Raw genomic sequence first — 17592 nt, forward strand, 5'->3', positions numbered from 1 at the left:
CCGCCATGACAAGCAATGCTGAGGATTGGCTTATAGTATACATCCAATGATTCACTTTGCAAAGGCATTTTTTTTAAATCTCCCTGGCCCAGCTGGTCCTGGACTATCCCAATGCCAAGCAGCTTGCAGGCTGGCACTGGCATCAGTAGGGCATAGCGTTTTGCACCCCTCAGGGACGCTGTCGCTGGCTGACATAATTTGAAAAATATATATATTTTTTTGAAATAAACCAAAAGGCAAGCGGTTCATCACTACTGATGCATCCTGAACTGCATAGCTTTATTGCTCAGCTGCTCATTCAAGCTGTTTGCATATTTAGGGCAGTATTTATGACACATATGCACGTGTGCAATCCCCGTGCAAATATGATTTGCCCATGTGCAGTTACCATAAGACAACACTTCACCTGCACACACATTTTTAAATAATCAAGTGGCTACATTTAGTTTTCCCATTTTAGATTTGGAGGAAAAAGTCAATAGTCATTTCAACTTGTAGTTGCTCCAAAATAATTTCACAATATAACACAGGAAATAAAGGGCTGAATGTGCAGGAAAATTGAACTACCCCCTTGTGCACAGTAGGTGAGATATCTAAAGCTGGGACTAGCATCTTCTGCATTCAGTGTGGCCGATGACACACATGCTGAACGGATGCAATGGATCATGCATGTTCAAGCACTGGCAATGCTTTACCTCCATTTGGTGAAAAGGAAATATCCAACATCTATGTAGGACCTATTGGTCTACAAATAAAGTTACAATTAGAACATGTTTGTGCACTCCTTATCAGATTAATTGATTGTTCTTGATTCAGTCCACTATAGCCACCCGTTCCATGGTCTACAAAATTAGATCTTCAATTGGTTCATTTGTGGACCACCCCTCTTTTGTTTAATGCTTTACGTCTGAAAAGCCCTACAGAGGTGCCTTGGACCTCCAAAGTGGAGCCCGGCTTCTGCCGTCTAAAGAATCTTGCAGTTAGGTGTTCAGCTCAACCTCCAACTTCGTGGTTGCCATCGACCAAGATGCCCACCTGTTAGCGTGATATTGAGGCCTTGCAGTCCAACCCGCAGGCCAACGTCCACGTTCATCATGATGTTGCTGAAGGCTTTGTACGTGGTGTTTACGTTGACCGAGCCCGTCTCCCAGTTGCTGGTGAAGTTAACCGCTGCCAAATTTCAAAGAAATAGCCAAATTAAATCCATAAAAATGCATCTATTATTTGCAGAGAACCTGGGCTTGCAATGAGACATGCAGCACTGTTGCGTATCTTTGAGGAGGTCAAAGCAGGGGAGAGTAGGTGATGCATATTACATGGAGGTATCAAGATACCTCATGTCACATACTAGGGATGACTGCCAGTCCCCAGAAAAATACGTGCACAACAACAGCGACAGGTGATGTAGTGGCATGCAAAGTGGGCATTTTTAACACATGCATGTACAAACAATCCCAACTAATTGGTGCACCAAGAAATCGTAGTGGGTTAGAGCTGCCTTCAAAATCAATTCAGTTACATACATATGTACAAACCAACTCTTATCATCCTCATCTTCACCATCATCCTAGTCCTCCTCTTCTTCATCATCATCATCATCATCATCATCATCATCCCCATCACTCGTTGGCATATTGGCAACTCTGGAGTAGATTTACTTTGTGATGTTACTCTTGATCTGGTGGTTGACGCAATTCACACGATTCTGCTGCCTTACCCAGTTTTATATATATATATATATATTCCCCCTATGGTGTGAGTGTGTGCGCCACCTGTGTAAGGACCCCGCCACAATGGCAATCAATAATAATTCAATCATTCAAATCAAAGTTAATTCGGCATTTAAAAGCCATCAAAGGTCATCAAACAATCCTAAAATGTACAAATATTAATAAAATACAGAATTAAAATAGTCATAATCAAGCACATGTTAAAAATATAAAAACAGAACATAGAAAAATATGCCTTTCAAAATAGGGAGAGTGCACTCGCAGTCCTAATAGCATTTTCTTTTACCTCGCATCAAAACAAAAACTCCTGGATTCCATGTTCTATAGCATGAGTAATTCAATCGCCCCGGAGCACGTTTTTCCGCAGGATAGTCGAGCACGAAGGACATATTGGGCTAGACAGACCACAGTTGGACGGTCCGCAGTACTTTCACAAAATTCCAGTGCATACTAGGTTGTACGGCTGGCTACCTGCTTTACTAAAGAGCGGTCTCAAATACTGTACTCCCATTGGTTTCAGCAGATCACATACCAAAAAGAGGTTCACAGTGGTCTCCTCGCCAAAACCACAGAGGGGAGACACACCTATCTCATCCAGATGTCCAAGATTTTGTGAAACTGGCAATCTGAAGCGTGGCCAACCTAAGGCTCTAGCATCCGGTTGACCAATATAATCTAAATACTCTTGAAGGCCATAGTTTAATTTACACACTAGGTAACCAGAACCAACCACTATGCATTCAACGTGACCGGGGTCTATAGATATGTAGACCGTGATCACAGTTCGCAGAGGTCCCCCATGATGATCGGCGCCTTAATCAGATCTACCACGGCCCAGTCTGCTCTCATCGCCATTGCAAAAAAACAGGCAAGCGGAACCATACTTGTGGAAACTGGAGCAAAAGCCTGACGTAATCACAGCAAGCTGGGTGGACTGTGATGGGGGATACAAAATGAAATGGAAGAGATATACCTGCGTCTATTCTACCCTTCAATCCTAAACACTGAGGTGGCACAATCGTTGCTGTTTTGTCAGATTGTGCTTTGCACTTCCCTAAAAATTAAGTATTCTTAATAACAGTTAAAATCAATAAAACAGAAAGCTGTCAATAACCTAGCAATAATTTCAGAAGGCTATCAGTCACCTAGGAAGAATTCCAGAAGACTGCAAATCACCTATCAAGCATGTCAGAAGGCATCAATCACCTAGCAATCTTTCTAGAAGGCTTCCAATAACATAGCACGCATTCTAGAAGGCTGTGAATCACCTAGCATGAATCCCAGAAGGCTGTCAATCACCCGTCAAGAATTCCAGAAGACTGAAAATCACCTATCAAGAATGCCAGAAGGCATCAATCACCTAACAATCCCTCTAAAGGCTGCCAATCACAGAGCAAGCATTCTAGAAAGCTGCCCATCAACTAGAATGAATTCCAGAAGGATGTTCATTCACCTATCAAGAATTCCAGAAGACTGCCAATCACCTACAGTAACAAGAATGCAACATTTCAAGCCTCGTAAGCAGGTCTGGACTGGCCATAGGGAATTCTGGAGTTTACCCGGCAGGACTCTGCCTCCTGGGCCTCTTTTGAGTGGTATTTCCAAATTTTCCCATAGGAAAAGGGTTGGGCTTGATGAAACTATGTAATATCGGACCACTTAGAACATTATTTACAGGGCCTCTTTTGGTTCCCAGTACACTCCTGCTCGTAAGGATCCTTCAATGTGACACCTTTCCTGTAACAGAGGCATTCCACTGAGGTTTGTAGGGCAAACACCCCTTGGAAAACAAACATATGTGCCAAGATGGTTTGGCATTAACACAAAGCGCACCATCATATGCAAACTTTGTATGGCTGTCCATAAAGCAATATAAAAAACCTATTCATAATGAAATGGTAAACAAAAAGCCAATCAAATAAAATGAATCCGAAGAAAGCTACCATAAAACAGTATAATTTTTATTTTGAAGCAGTTATTGTTTTATAGCGCTCGATGGTAATTCCGGCTTAAGGCAATACACGCTGTATATTTTTATAGCATACATTAACTCATTTATGAAGGGCATGCAATTTGCTACGTGTGATGATCTTAAATGTTGGCTTGTAATGATCCCAGGGTGTAGGGCAGTGGTATCCAAATGGTGAGGACGGCCTCCCTAGGGGGGTCCAAAGGATGTCCAGGGGAGGAGCGAGGCTCCGTCAAATGGGAAGACGGCAACTGTGTTTAATAGAAAATATAAGCAGTTCTGGCATTTAGTTGGGGGGGGGGGGGTGAGCCAGAAGGATGTTTTGCCTCAAGGATGGCTCAACATAAAAGGTTTGACAACTACTGGTGTAGGGGAACCCAGTGCATACGTTATTGCAATGTGGGACTTTTTTTTTTTATCAACCTCCAGTATTGTTGCTTTCTGTCATTGCACAACCTGATCTCAGTTAGACTTCGCCACTGTGCAACTGCAGCCAAAAGTGTTCTGTGATAATGTTAAACTATAAAAAGACACAGTGGAAAAAGAAATATTGTGCAATGGCCAACTCCCATAAGCTACATTTAACTTACATATGAAACTTTCAAATCTACTTGGTCGTTTTTGCAATTTTATTCCAGAAGCAGAATGGGCTGGTTGTCGGGCCCACATCTTATTGAGGCCGAAACCTTCCACTTCCACTTGGAGAATCCCAGTTTTTGGGGGTGTGGAGGACGAACTCCAGGCTGATATTTCTGAAAGGAATTCCATTCTTCCAGGTGGAGCCACAGCATTGGATTGAATGAGGTGAATTGTTTTCCAAGTTATTGGGGGTGGCTTTGTGATCGCTGGGATGAGTGGAATGTAGCCCGCAGTGATTCCCTGGCTAGTACTGCTGGACTGGGCACACCCACCATGAACTCGAATTGGTAATTTTTATTACCCTCATCAGATTCGCCTGCCCCTCTGAAAATTACTTTGTCACAGCCCTTGCAGTGCTCGGCCTCTGAACGGTAGCAACTGGGTCAATGCTATTAATTGCATGTATGTTGATTCATGTGTACACTATGCCTGTGATTACCTGCATTAATAATGATGTGACTGCCAACGTTAGGTAGCACAATAATACTCACTGCACTACTCTTGTCAATGCTACTAATACTATGAATGCTGTTACGTGTACACCCACAGTTCCTCTGATTACTTGTTTAAAGGAATTATTTGCCTGCTACTGCAGAAATGTGGTTAGGACCGCAGGTGCTCCTCCTTCAATTACTGCTCTTACAACAGCTAACTCCAACATTCATGGTCCAGCCATCACTAAATAACCTACTTCCTACTAACATGCCTACCTTTGCTCACCCCTTCATTGCCGGTAAGCCCTTTCATGCCAGTAGGTATCCTGTACACCTGCTGACGTTACTACAACAGTAGAGGCACACTGCCCCACTGCTACTGATTCCTGCCCCATCCAGAGCATGCCTGATAGTACCAATAGTTCTGAGACCGTAACCCACTCCCTGCTTGAAGCCCCTTGTACCTACATGTCGTATGATAATACAGTCACCCTCCAAAATACACCTGCCAATGATGACTGTTACAATACTAGGCCCAGCCCTAATACGGCTTCCCTTAGCATTGGCGCCAAGCTATGGAAGTCCCCCACACCCAATAATGACCTTAGGAAGGCCAGCTCTCCCCCTGCCATTCACCCAGGCAACCTACATGCCCCCATGCTTAGGATACCCCTTGCTGCCCCTACCCTGACTAGCCACAAAGAACCAGGCCGTTCCCCCATAGTCAAGGAGCCCTACTTCACCTGCACACTCATCAATGCCCGCTCCTTATCAGTTCACGACCTCAAGATCAATTACCTTATCAGTTCCCATAACCTTGATGCCCTGGCCATCTCAGAAACCTGGTTTCACAATGCCTCAGGTCCTGCCCATTCCCACTGGCTACACAATTTATGGAATGACTAGCTCACCTCCAGAGGAGGTGGTGTCGCCCTCGTAGTTAAAATCTCGCTTCCCATTAGGCAGGTCAACAACACCCTCGAAGAGAATACAGACATCGTCTCCATTAAGCTGTCCCCCACACTTACCTGCACCATTACTATCCACCTCATTTATCGCCCGTCTGGCCCTACACTAAGCTTTGAAGATAACCTCCTCCACATCCTACAGGATAACATCAAAGCTTCTTCAAAAATCATCCTCTTAGGAGACTTAAACTTGGGTCTCAGTGACCCAGAAGACCCCCATGCCTCCTCACTGGCCAAAGCCCTTGACTCCTTAGGCTTCACGCACTGCATCAACAACCCTACCCACATAAAAGGCCACACTCTGGACTCGATTGCAGACCTTAACTGCAATGTCACAATCAATGTCTTCATCCCTCGCCCCAGGAGACCTGTGCTTACTGCTGTACTACTGCCACCAGCTCTCGCGTGCATCTCACAGATGCTTAATAAAGAAAATATCCTGCCATGGTTGGACACACCCAGCCTCAAGCCTCCTTCCTCAAATGACCCTAACACATTAGCAGACATATATGCCTCCACCCTTTCAATAGCAGTTAACACCATTGCCCCGCTAGTTCCTCTTAAAGCCAAACCGGTCAGACACTCTCATTTTTGGTTTACCCCAGCCCTACTAGAATTGTGCAACAAGAAACGCCAGGCAGAACTAATGTGGCAAAAAAAAAAACGTCGGAATTTCTGAAAGGTGAATTCCCAAAAATTGCCACGCTCTTTAAGCTAGCAGTTGTATCAGCTAAATCCACATCCTACAGCACCAGAATTTCCAATGCGAGGTCTGACACCTGAGAGATCTTTACCATCTTCAAGGAACTCAAGACCCCCACCCTTACCAAGGATGAAGCGTTGTGCACAAACATCCAATTAGCAATGCTCAACAAAATCCACACTCTGAACGCAAACGTCCTGAACAATCAAGCCAACCCCTGCACCCCCCTTGCCTCAGCCACTACCTCCACCTCCCTAACCTCTTGATCCAGCAGTTTCACTTTAAGGTGATCTCAGTACCAGAAGTTCTAGCTATCATCAAAAGTCTAAAACCTTCCAGGTGTAAAGGAGATGTATGTCCTGCCGCTATTCCAAGTACAGCTCGGACTCTCTAGCACCGCTCATCACCACCTTCATGAACGCCTCCTTCTCATCAAGCACCGTGCCTGTCAGCCTTAAGGATGCCCAGGTACTCCCCCTTCTAACTTCTAAAAAAATAAAAAATCCTTAGACCCCTCTATTCCCACCAAGTACAGGCCCATCACAACTGTCCCCCTTTTGCAACAAATCTTAGATCGGACGGCCTTTCTGCAAGTCCAGCACTTCCTAGAAGTCAACCACATCCTCGGCATGCAGCAGTCCGGGATCCCCCCAGGCCATGGCACAGAATCAGCCTTGCTGGATTTAATATAACAGAGGGATGAGATCAGGGATAAGGGAAAGCCTGCACTTATCTTTCTTTTGGATCTATCTGCTGTATTCGACCTGGTCGATCACAAAATCCTGTGCCACCACCTCACTACCTCTGCCAACTTCTCCCCTATAGCTACCGACTGGATCGCTCCCTTTCTTGGTGGAAGAGTAATGAGAGTATTTGCAAAGAACATCAGTGCCTCGCCATCCCTCGTTCCATGTGGGGTACCTCAAGGATCATGAATATCCCTGATGCTATATAACATCTTCATGAGGCCCCTTTTCAACATTTTGGTCTCCCTCGGCATAGCCTACACCAACTATGCCGATGACACCCAGATTCTACTTCCACTCACGGGTAACTACGAGGACGATTCCAACACCCTCAATGACACCTACCCCACAATTCTGGCATGGATGGCGGCAAACTGCCTGTGCCTAAATGGAAAAACTGAAATCCTACAAGTTGGACCCTCAGAAGTTGTAAAAAACCTCAATGGCCAATACGCAGCCTCCCACATTGATAACATCCTGACCCCTGTCTCATCAGCAGTAAAGACCCTTGGGGATTACCTCAACGCCACCCTCTCCATGTCCCGCCAAGGGAACGCTATTGCCTCCTCAGGAGATTATGCCGCCAAACTGTATTTTACTATTACTGGACCTCTCCGCAGCATTCGATGTTGTGGACCATAACAAACTCTGCACTTCCCTAGCTAAAGATTTCAACTTCTCCAAGAACTTGTATGAAATCCTTCCTTGCGGAACGAACATCCAGAGAGTCCATAGGCAAAGAAGCGTGAGACCCCATACCGGTCCACATTGGAGTCCCACAAGGATCCAGCCTTTTTCCCACACTCTAGAACGCATACACAAAGCTCCTCTTTTCAGCCTGGACGATATGGGTGTCATCTACACCAAATTTGCAGATGACACCCAGATCCTGATCACTCTCATAGGGAACTGCATACAAGACACATACACCATACATAAAATGTACTCCATAATCCAAAATTGGATGGCTCTAAACAGCCTCTGCCGCAATGATGAAAAGACTGAGATTCTCATTGTGGGCTCCCAATCCAAAATAAATGCCCTCCAGCCAGACTTTGCTACCATCAATATAGACGGCACTATCATCCCAGTTCTTAAGCATGTCAAAACATTAGGAGTCTACTTGGATTCCAATCGCTCCCTGACCAAACACATCAGCACACTCTCATTCTCCACCTCCTACAACTCCAAACTCATTTATCTCAGCCGCCAATTCTTGACCCCCTGTAACTGCATCACCCTAGCCAGGGCCCTGATCTTATCAAGACTTGACTATTGCAACATATTACTATTAGGCACCACGGACACCAACCTCAATAAATTACAGATGATACAAAATAAAGCCCTAAGGGCTGCCCTTGGAATAAGAAAATCTGTTCACATATCCAAAACCAGAAGAGCTTACCACTGGCTTCCTCTCAAAGCCAGAGTTTTATTCAAAACATTGTGCATCACTTTTAAATGCCTCCATGAAAATGCTCCCACCTACTTAAACCATGTAATATCTAAAAAATAAAAATAAAGTACCAGATCACTTAGATCTATAACCATTCTCTATTGACAATACCTCAGTACAAAAAGATGAGAGCAGGGGGTGTGCGTTTCCAATACTTAGCTGCCAAACACTGAAACACTCTTCCACTTTCCATCAAAAATGAGGAAACTTTCAAGGGGTTAAAAAAAACTGCTGAAAACCTGGCTATTTAATCAGTTTCAATAATATAGCCCTTACAATATGTTGTAAATATGCCTCTCCGTATGTACATATTCCTATGCTATGAATATGTGTTCTTTGTATATATGCGTGTGCTATGAATATTTGTCCTCATTATTTTATTTTCAATATAATTGCGCAATGTCAGCCACTCAATGTATGCAATATCAAGCTGTCTGTAACTTCGCCGTGATACCCAAGGGTCTGGGTGAGTAACAAATGAAATAAATAAATAAACTTGTAAACACATTAAGACCCTTCCTTTCCAAGGGCAGCTGCATAGCTATCGTCCGAGCAGTCATCGGCTTGAGGCGAGACTACCGTAACATCCTCTTCGTAGGCACCTCTTGTAGAAACCAACATAAACTACAAGTCATAAAAAATAATACCCTGCGAGCAGCAGTTAATATTCCAAAAAAAGAACACATCTCAACTGCCTGAAGAGCTGCTCACTGGCTGCCTATTCGCAAACACATCATTTTCAAAACCCTGTCTATCACCCATAAGTGCCTCTCCAGTACTGCCCCCTAAATCCCCCCAAAAATGGCCAAAGCCCAATCTACCACACCTACCAGAACACTTTACGCTCATCGCCTAATCTTACCTAAAGTCAGACGAGCAAAAGCTGGAGGCTCAAGCTTCCCTTACATCACTGGAGGCTCAAGCTTCCCTTACATCACTGGAGGCTCAAGCTTCCCTTACATCACTGGAGGCTCAAGCTTCCCTTACATCACTGGAGGCTCAAGCTTCCCTTACATCACTGGAGGCTCAAGCTTCCCTTACATCACTGGAGGCTCAAGCTTCCCTTACATCACTGGAGGCTCAAGCTTCCCTTACATCACTGGAGGCTCAAGCTTCCCTTACATCACAGTCAAACATTGGAACTCCCTCCCACCTTCGCTCAGAGCGGAGCAATCATGCTGCGTGTTCCATAAAGCCTTAACAACCCAGCTCTTTGAATAGACTGTCTTGCTTTCTCCTTAATCCTGTTCTTTTCCTGCACCTGCTGTCCCTGTATATTTACCGAAGTGGAATGTAATGAACGTGTTCTTGTAACCAGTGCCTCAATGCCCTTGGGTTGTTTGTGCAATTTATAAATGAAATGAATGCTCATAAATCCCTGATTGGCTTATTTAGTTGCCCAAAGTTGTCTCTCGTGTGCCAGTTCTTTTCCACAAACTTAAAATCATAGTAGGGCAACTTTGCCCCTTTGTAGGCCCTTTTGAGGACTCCTGAGAGCTTCTCAGGAGTCCTCAAAAGGGCCGATGAGAACCCAGGATGAGAAAATTGTATCACCTGAGCAGACTGACAGGCCTTTTTATGTAGCGGAAATTGTGACTGGCCTGGTTGTGTCTGTCTGCTTACCGTTCCAAGAACCAGCCCTTAGGAGTTAGCCCCTCTAGTCATGAGGGAAGGTATTGACAGTGCAAGTCACTGGTCCTAATTTGAAAACGCTTTCTGAAAGCTCTGAGTCCCAGATCTATCCGCTTTTAGCACTGGCTAGGAAATGAAAAAGGGCAGTCGGAAGTCCCAACCAGGACCTCCAGTTCAATATGGAGTTACTTGGGGAAAAGGTATTTACTCTAGAATCCAGGACACGGTCCCTGAACCCCAGCATCATGTACCCAAATGTGGTTGCAGACAGTGATCTAATTAATACATGCGTCTGGCCAGGGCCATCAAGAAAAATTGTAGATGGCCATCCCAATAGAGAACAACAGTGGCACTTAGATAAACGCCTGTACTAAAACTTTCCTTGAAAGACCAAAGTGTGGAAATACCCTCTCTGGGAAAGTATTAGGCCCGACCAAGGGAGCTTCATAGAGCATCAGTGGGGAGGTTGCACCTTTGACCCACAGCCCTTGCATCAGCAATTGCCCCTAGTAATTTGTCTTCCAAAAATAACTAATTGAGAGCCACATTCACTGTGATCCTAGGAACTCAATTCCTACTTTGACCTCTACCTCTGCCTGCAACCATCAGCACACTGGTCTTCACCTCAGAACTACTCAGAGGTCTTCCCTATTGAGAAAGGGACAAAGCAAGGTGGTTCACTAACGCCTCTACTTTTCAACCATTGACACTGAACCACTGTCGGTCAGCCAAGGCTCCCCAACAAAAATTACAAGGGGAAGAAAAAGTATGAACTTCTTATTCTTTGTAGATGACATGATACTGATATCTTTCGGAACTAAGGGAAAGCAATTGCCCAGCATCACATGTTACAAAATGAATGGCAAAAAAGTACAGCATGCCACTTCTGAATTCGGCAAACAAAAGCCGAAACTGCTAGAAGGCTACTCCGCTGGTTACGTGAATCCCTACAATGCTTGCACGTTGTCTTCTCCCCTCCGATGTCAAGATTCCAAAGAATGACTGATAGGCGGATTACCTTAAATTTGTGTCTACAGGGTACGTCAAATATTCTGAAGATGTTGTCCTTTCCAAACTTCTTAATTTCATCTTCAGTGAAGTTGTGGAAGTGAACAAATATTCATCAAGATTAAAACGTTTTTGAGGCTTTTACATGAGAGAGAAAAACCAACTTCCCTGAAAAGGTTGTACCACTCAACTTAAAAAGGAGGCTTCGGTCTGCCAGACTTATCACCATACTGTCAAAGATTTGTCTTAACTAAATCTTCTAGACAGAAAAACAAGGTAAGGATGCCCAGCCTGGTCTATGAATAGCTCACAGCTGGATCACAAGAAGGGAGAACGTGCTTATTCTGCAGAACCAAAATCCACCTTTAGTATTGAAGTGTTTGAAATCTGGATATAGTTGCAGCTGAGCGACGCATTGTAGAACATACTCGTCTCTTTCCCATCTCAAAAGAAAACAGGCACATATTTTCAAGAAGTGTTGTTTCTTAAGGAGGTGAATAGTACAAAGGTCTCTGATAATTAGAAGATTTTGACAGCCGATGTCGCTGGTCGCTATTTGAACCCCCTGCCCCCCCATAATATCTAGAATGTTATTATGAAAACTTATTGAACTTGTTTTGAAAGCAATGAAATGCCTGGTCATATACTGGAAATGCACAAGAGAGTCTGGAACTCTAGCAGTCGCTAGCAAAGAGTATGTATGAAGATGATGTACTACTGGGCTCGCCTATTTAAGAGAATCAACATTGTCCCTGAACATGATCTCAAGCTTGAAACCCCTTAGTATCATTATCATTTTCAATATATTAAGTGATTCCCAAAGTCTTTTGACTAAGTGAAGAAATCAATTTCAGCAAGGAAGAAAGTGATGCTGTAGCATCGTAAATCGAAAGGATGTGGCACTCTGAGATGCCAAATCTGAAGCCTACGTCTACAAAGTGGACCTCATTTTGAGCTTGGCAGTATACCTAGGGTATTTCCATGGAAATACAATCAAACTTGGTTATCGCTACTGCCACTTGGCTTGGTGAATTTACCGTCAGAGTATGAGTTGCAACGTGGATGATTTATTGTCCATTTTGGCAGTCCATTGGACTCCATTAGAGATTTGCGAATATACTCACCCCCCCCCCCCATAAGTTAATCCAGCCGTTTATGGTGTTACATGTTTTAGATGTCTCTCATCCTGCTCAAGTTCAATCCTTTGCTTCAATTTAAAGTTTGGCAGTATGGTAAAAGTCGAGGTAATTCCCATTCTGCCAAAAAAGTGGTGGAAACAGAATTATTGCAATTATTTACTGTGCTGCGGAACTCTGAATGAGACCCAATGAATTTTATATGAGACTTAAAGAAGACAGACTAAAAAGGGACTTTGCACATTTTTCTGTGGAATTAGGAGAATGGCATGTGTGGCCGCGGGCATACATTTTGACCCTATTGCTAAGGATATTTGGGTTGTATTCATGGGTGCGGGGGAGGGGGGGGAAGCATGAGCCTTGTATTATTTTCTTTTGGAGGAAGATAGCTGGCATTTTGGATAGCTAGCAATAATCTGCCTGGAAGGTGCTCTGTTTCTGCTTGCCCATGGTTGGGGTTGGGCTAACGTACTGTAATGGGTATCAATACTCCAATGCATTATTGGGAAAGGTAGTGGGAATGTTGTTGGAATTTTTAACTGATTTATTGGGTCTAATTGTGTTCACGGTTGGCCAACCGTTGTTTCTTTTAATTGATGTCTGTGCCTAAAGCTGTTGAAATATACGGCTATATGACACGGTAAAAAAAAGAAAAGGGATTTGGGAGAAGTACCATGAACTAGAGGTTGCGACAGTCAAGACCTCTCCTGAGAGGTAGAGCTGATTTGGGGAGGAATAGTGGGAGATACGTCTTTACTTCAGAAGGTGTTTATATACTTATGTAAATGTTCTTGTACTTTCCTTTCCCTCCTATTCTATTTTTTTTTGTCACCCTTTTCCTTTATTTAACAATAAACTAATGCAATGCTAATATTCATTTTACCAGTATGAAAGAAATATGGTTAACTAAATGAAAGCAAACTACTTTACTGTGACAACGTGTCCAGCTGACCTGATGGCATAGAGACATTAGCAGAAAGCATCTTCAAGCAGCTCCCACAGCAGGGAACTTTGCTCTGTCTCAATGTCTAAAATGTGAAGGGAACGTTTTTCAGCAGGCCCAACCTACATCGCACATTGACGTGGACCCCACCCGGCCTGACTGTGGAACCAAACAAAAATACAACACCAACACAAATACATTCTTGAACATTCTTCTGTCCCAGTAGAGTTCAATTGGTCCTATAATAAACCTGCAGTCCATTGCCTTAATTACATTTCTATTGGCAGCTCCACCTATTTTATCACGATTGGGCTATTACTGCTATTCTTTATCGCTCAAGCTGTTTTGCATTGTAAATGTGGTTTTGTGCATCCCCTTCACCTCTTTCAGGGCTCAATTCTGACCTTGGCCAAGTTACCAAAAGGAGTGTCAGTGGTATCTTAGACAGCGTTGACTTGTCGCTGTAAATAGCATAGGAGAGGAATCAGACAATACCCAGCAGAGAGAAGACAAGGCCGAGGAAGAACTACAGGCCCGAGAACGTGAAGGGACCAGGGCTGCCACAACCAGTGTATTAGCCTAATCCATACCCGTTACTAAAAGTTCCCCTCTCCATCCCAGCTGGTCAGGCATATGGCACCAGCATGTCACTGTACAACTACTTCTGAGAGATGAAACACTGGAAGCATGTGGAAATGCAGAATTATGGAACTAATGCTTCTTTGTAGACATCAACAGTTTAATGAAGCATTTTGAAAATGCCTGGGTGCAACACTAACTGTTGAAGAACCAATTCTGTCCTGATGAAGGCTGTGACACTGAAAGGAGCAAGACTTGAGTTAGCTAAGCATGAGCAATGCTGGTTTGGAACTTCATCTCGCACATTGAGTGTGACGCGCTTACCGAGCAACACATCCTATAGCAGGCTCGCATCAGCGCAAAGCGCTCATGCAGAGTCCGTTTGGCCTGTCCGTGCTGTTCAACCGTCTGTGTGAACACCTTGTCCACACATTATACACAAGAACAGTTTTGTATTGCGGTCTGCTATCTGTGGTGTGCCTTCCATCTCATATTGTTAATCTTGGGGCTTGTTAAACTATATATATATATATATATATATATATATATATATATATATATATATATATATATATATATATATATAATAAGATATTATATTTTGGCGGACTATGTAGACTCGTGATCTGCTGCTGAGGATAAGTACCTCCCCGGCCTCTATTACCCTTCACACTCTGGATAGAATTAATCAGTTGAGTATTTATAAACCCAGGGGAAGCAATGTATTGAACTAAACCTGCTATCGGTTACGACCACAGTACCCACCTACGAGTAGCATTCATTAATGCCAGGTCAGCTGTAAAGAATTGAGTGGCACTACAAGATCTCATTAATGTACTAAATTTTGATTGCCTTTTTATAATGTAAACGTGATTCTCGGCCAGCTCCATCTCACAGTTTCATTTACTTGTTTGTTCAGATTTTCTGATGAAATGGGAAAATCGTGAGCATCAAAAAGGGGGCGTGGGTTGCTGTCATTTTTAGATCTGTATTCACATTATCCAATTTTCATTCTCTCAACCGGGAAGAGCTATCCCAGGCTTTTGCCTGCACTTTATCTACTTCGTCGAATGAGTCCATGCGGGTAGTTCTCTGCTACTGACCGTCAGTCCCTATTGGATCGTTCTTTGATAACTTAGAACTGTATCTTGGCTTGGAGGCCGTGCAGTGTCCCAAACCGATAATTCTTGGTGATTTTAAATGTTTGGTGCAATATCCAGACAATCCAGACTGTCTAATGTTGAAGGAAATTCTTGTGGCACATGATTTATGTTTTTTATCTGTATCTTGGATTTAGTTCTGTTTAGAGAGTCGAATATAATTAATCAGGAACATATGGCAGTGACATGGTCTGACCATTCAGTTGTTGTATTTTCCATTTCTATTGAACGTGTGGGTTCCTCCAAGGTGTCCAGAAGAATGTCATTTTCTCTCGTAGAAAGAAAGATCTTGATGCTATCCCAGGACCCCAATTGGTTGCAGAATGAATACCTTTTTCCATTGAAAATAACAGTGACAAATACTATCAAGTTAATATAACATATTTAAAGAATTGTTGTGATGCAAGAGCAGCGTTGAAAGCTAAAAAACAAATTAAGAACAAAAACAACCCCTGGTTCTCAGATTCTTTAATAAAAATAATAATGCTCATTATTACCCTCGGTGTGTGGTGCTCATTTATCGACCTCAGAGGGATGAAAGGCTGGGTTTGGCCCTGCCGCGATTCGAACCTGCATCGGCAGGCTCTGCATGGTTGTCAAAGCGAGCGCTCAACTCGTTGTGCTATCTGACCGGCTGACTTTAGAAAACAAAGCAAAAGTATTGTATGAAAGAGAAAACTTGGCTGGAAACCAAGGATATCATTGACTGCCAAAATGACAAATTCGCATTGGCGGCCTATAAACAGGGAATTGTATTTTCAAAGTCACCGTTTTTGAAAGACAAATTCACTCTTCAAAGATCCGATCCAAGGAGCTCTTTGCCATAATTAAGAAACTAACATCAGCTGAATGCGCTTCACTCAGGTTTCTTTTTCTCTCTTACTTTGGCAAACTAGTTCAATGCTTTTTTTATGACAAAGTTAATGTTATCAGTTAGACTATTGATTCACAAACTTTCAACCCACAAATTCTTACTCAGAATCCGTATTCTTTAACAATATCTACTCCCTTACCGACAAGTTTTACATTTTCCCCTGTAAAACCAGATGATATCAAAACTCTGATTCAGGAGCTTAAACCAACGAGTCACGACTATAACCCCATCCGAGCCTATTTTAAGACTTTTTGACAGATTTTGTGAATGCTGCATCATCACTGGGAATCGTACATCAAGAACTTAAAAACTCCTTTCTTACACCATTACTAAAGAAGCCAACGTTGGATCATAAAGTTCACTAAAGAAGCCAACATTGGATCATTAAGTTTTTACAAACTATCACCCGATCGCCAGTTTGCTCTGGGCCTCGAAGATTCTGGGAAAAGTTGTTACCACACTACTGCAGAACTATTTGGAAGAAAACTCCATTCTTGATTTCCAATCTGGTTTTAGACCTGGCCACGGAACTGAGACAGCTCTGGTGGTGGTGTGAGATGACATCCTTAGGGCCGCTGATGAAGGATATATGAGCATGTTGATCATGCTCTATTTATCAGCGTCCTTCAATATGGTTGACTTTGGCCAGTTGCTGACTAGACTTATTGAGGTTGCCCAGGTTTCAGAGGGTGCACTGAAGTGGTCTCCTCTTTCCAGCAAGATCGAACTCAAGCAATTAAACTATGAACTTTTTATTCTGATAATCTTCCTGTTCTATGTGGAGTGCCCCAGCGGTTGTCCTTGTCCCCAATATTGTTCAATGTCTACTTTAGGTCTTTAATGGATATCGTTGCTAGGTTTTAATTGAATTATCATTCCTATGTGGATGATACACAAATACATGTTAGATTAAAATCTTCACTTGAAGCCATTGAACGGATTCTGGCCTGTGCCAGTGCAAAAAAAGGTTGGATGCTTGAGAGTAAGCTACAACTTATTCACTCTAAAACTGAGGTTATTGTGTTTGCCCCAAGATATTCACTAAGAGACTTCTATGCTTCCACCTCCTGTCCTGCCATTTTTGATGTTGCAACTACTTTCTCGTCTGAAGTTAAAAGTAGGCTGTACATGGCAGGCATCTTTGGGCTGTAATGCTCATGTTTCTGAAGTCAATAGATCTGTTTTTTTTTTTTTTTTTTTTACAGATGTATGCTTTTAAAACCTGTTCTGCCATTTATCTCCGAACCAGACCATGGTGTGATCGTAGGGACAATGGTTAATTCCAGACTCGATTACTGCAGCACTCTTCTTTTAGGAGCACCAGCGAGGCAGTTAAATCGCCTCCAGGTGGCCCAGAATTCCACTGTTAGACTGGTATATAATCTGTCAAAAAAGGTATCCATCTCTGTGTATCAGAGGAAGTTGCACTGGCAGCCTGTTCAGAAATGGATTGAATTTAGATTGCTGTGCCTAATACAAATTGTATTGAGGGTGTGGCACCCAGCTATCTGGTTTCTAAAATCAGGCATTTGCAGCCGTCCCGCTCGATACACTCGGTTGGGCAAAATGTGTTGGTTGTACCCGCGTCTCATTAAGTTTCTCGGGATGACTGATG

At 43.2% G+C, this 17592-nt stretch overlaps 1 protein-coding gene across 4 annotated transcripts in view; it reads right to left on the reverse strand.

The window, feature by feature from the left end:
* The window catches only part of LOC138504311 (dual oxidase maturation factor 1-like), a 375710-nt gene that overhangs the window by 53853 nt on the left and 304265 nt on the right, over positions 1-17592 (reverse strand). For all 4 annotated transcript variants that reach the window (XM_069624720.1, XM_069624722.1, XM_069624721.1 and 1 more), the window contains one exon: positions 1036-1170. In XM_069624720.1, the coding sequence (XP_069480821.1) occupies positions 1036-1170 (135 nt within the window). The remainder of the gene's footprint in view (positions 1-1035; positions 1171-17592) is intronic.

The sequence above is a fragment of the Ambystoma mexicanum genome, chromosome 11 (assembly GCF_040938575.1).
Source record: "Ambystoma mexicanum isolate Mex_15411 chromosome 11, UKY_AmexF1_1, whole genome shotgun sequence".
In the NCBI taxonomy this organism is placed as follows: domain Eukaryota; kingdom Metazoa; phylum Chordata; class Amphibia; order Caudata; family Ambystomatidae; genus Ambystoma; species Ambystoma mexicanum.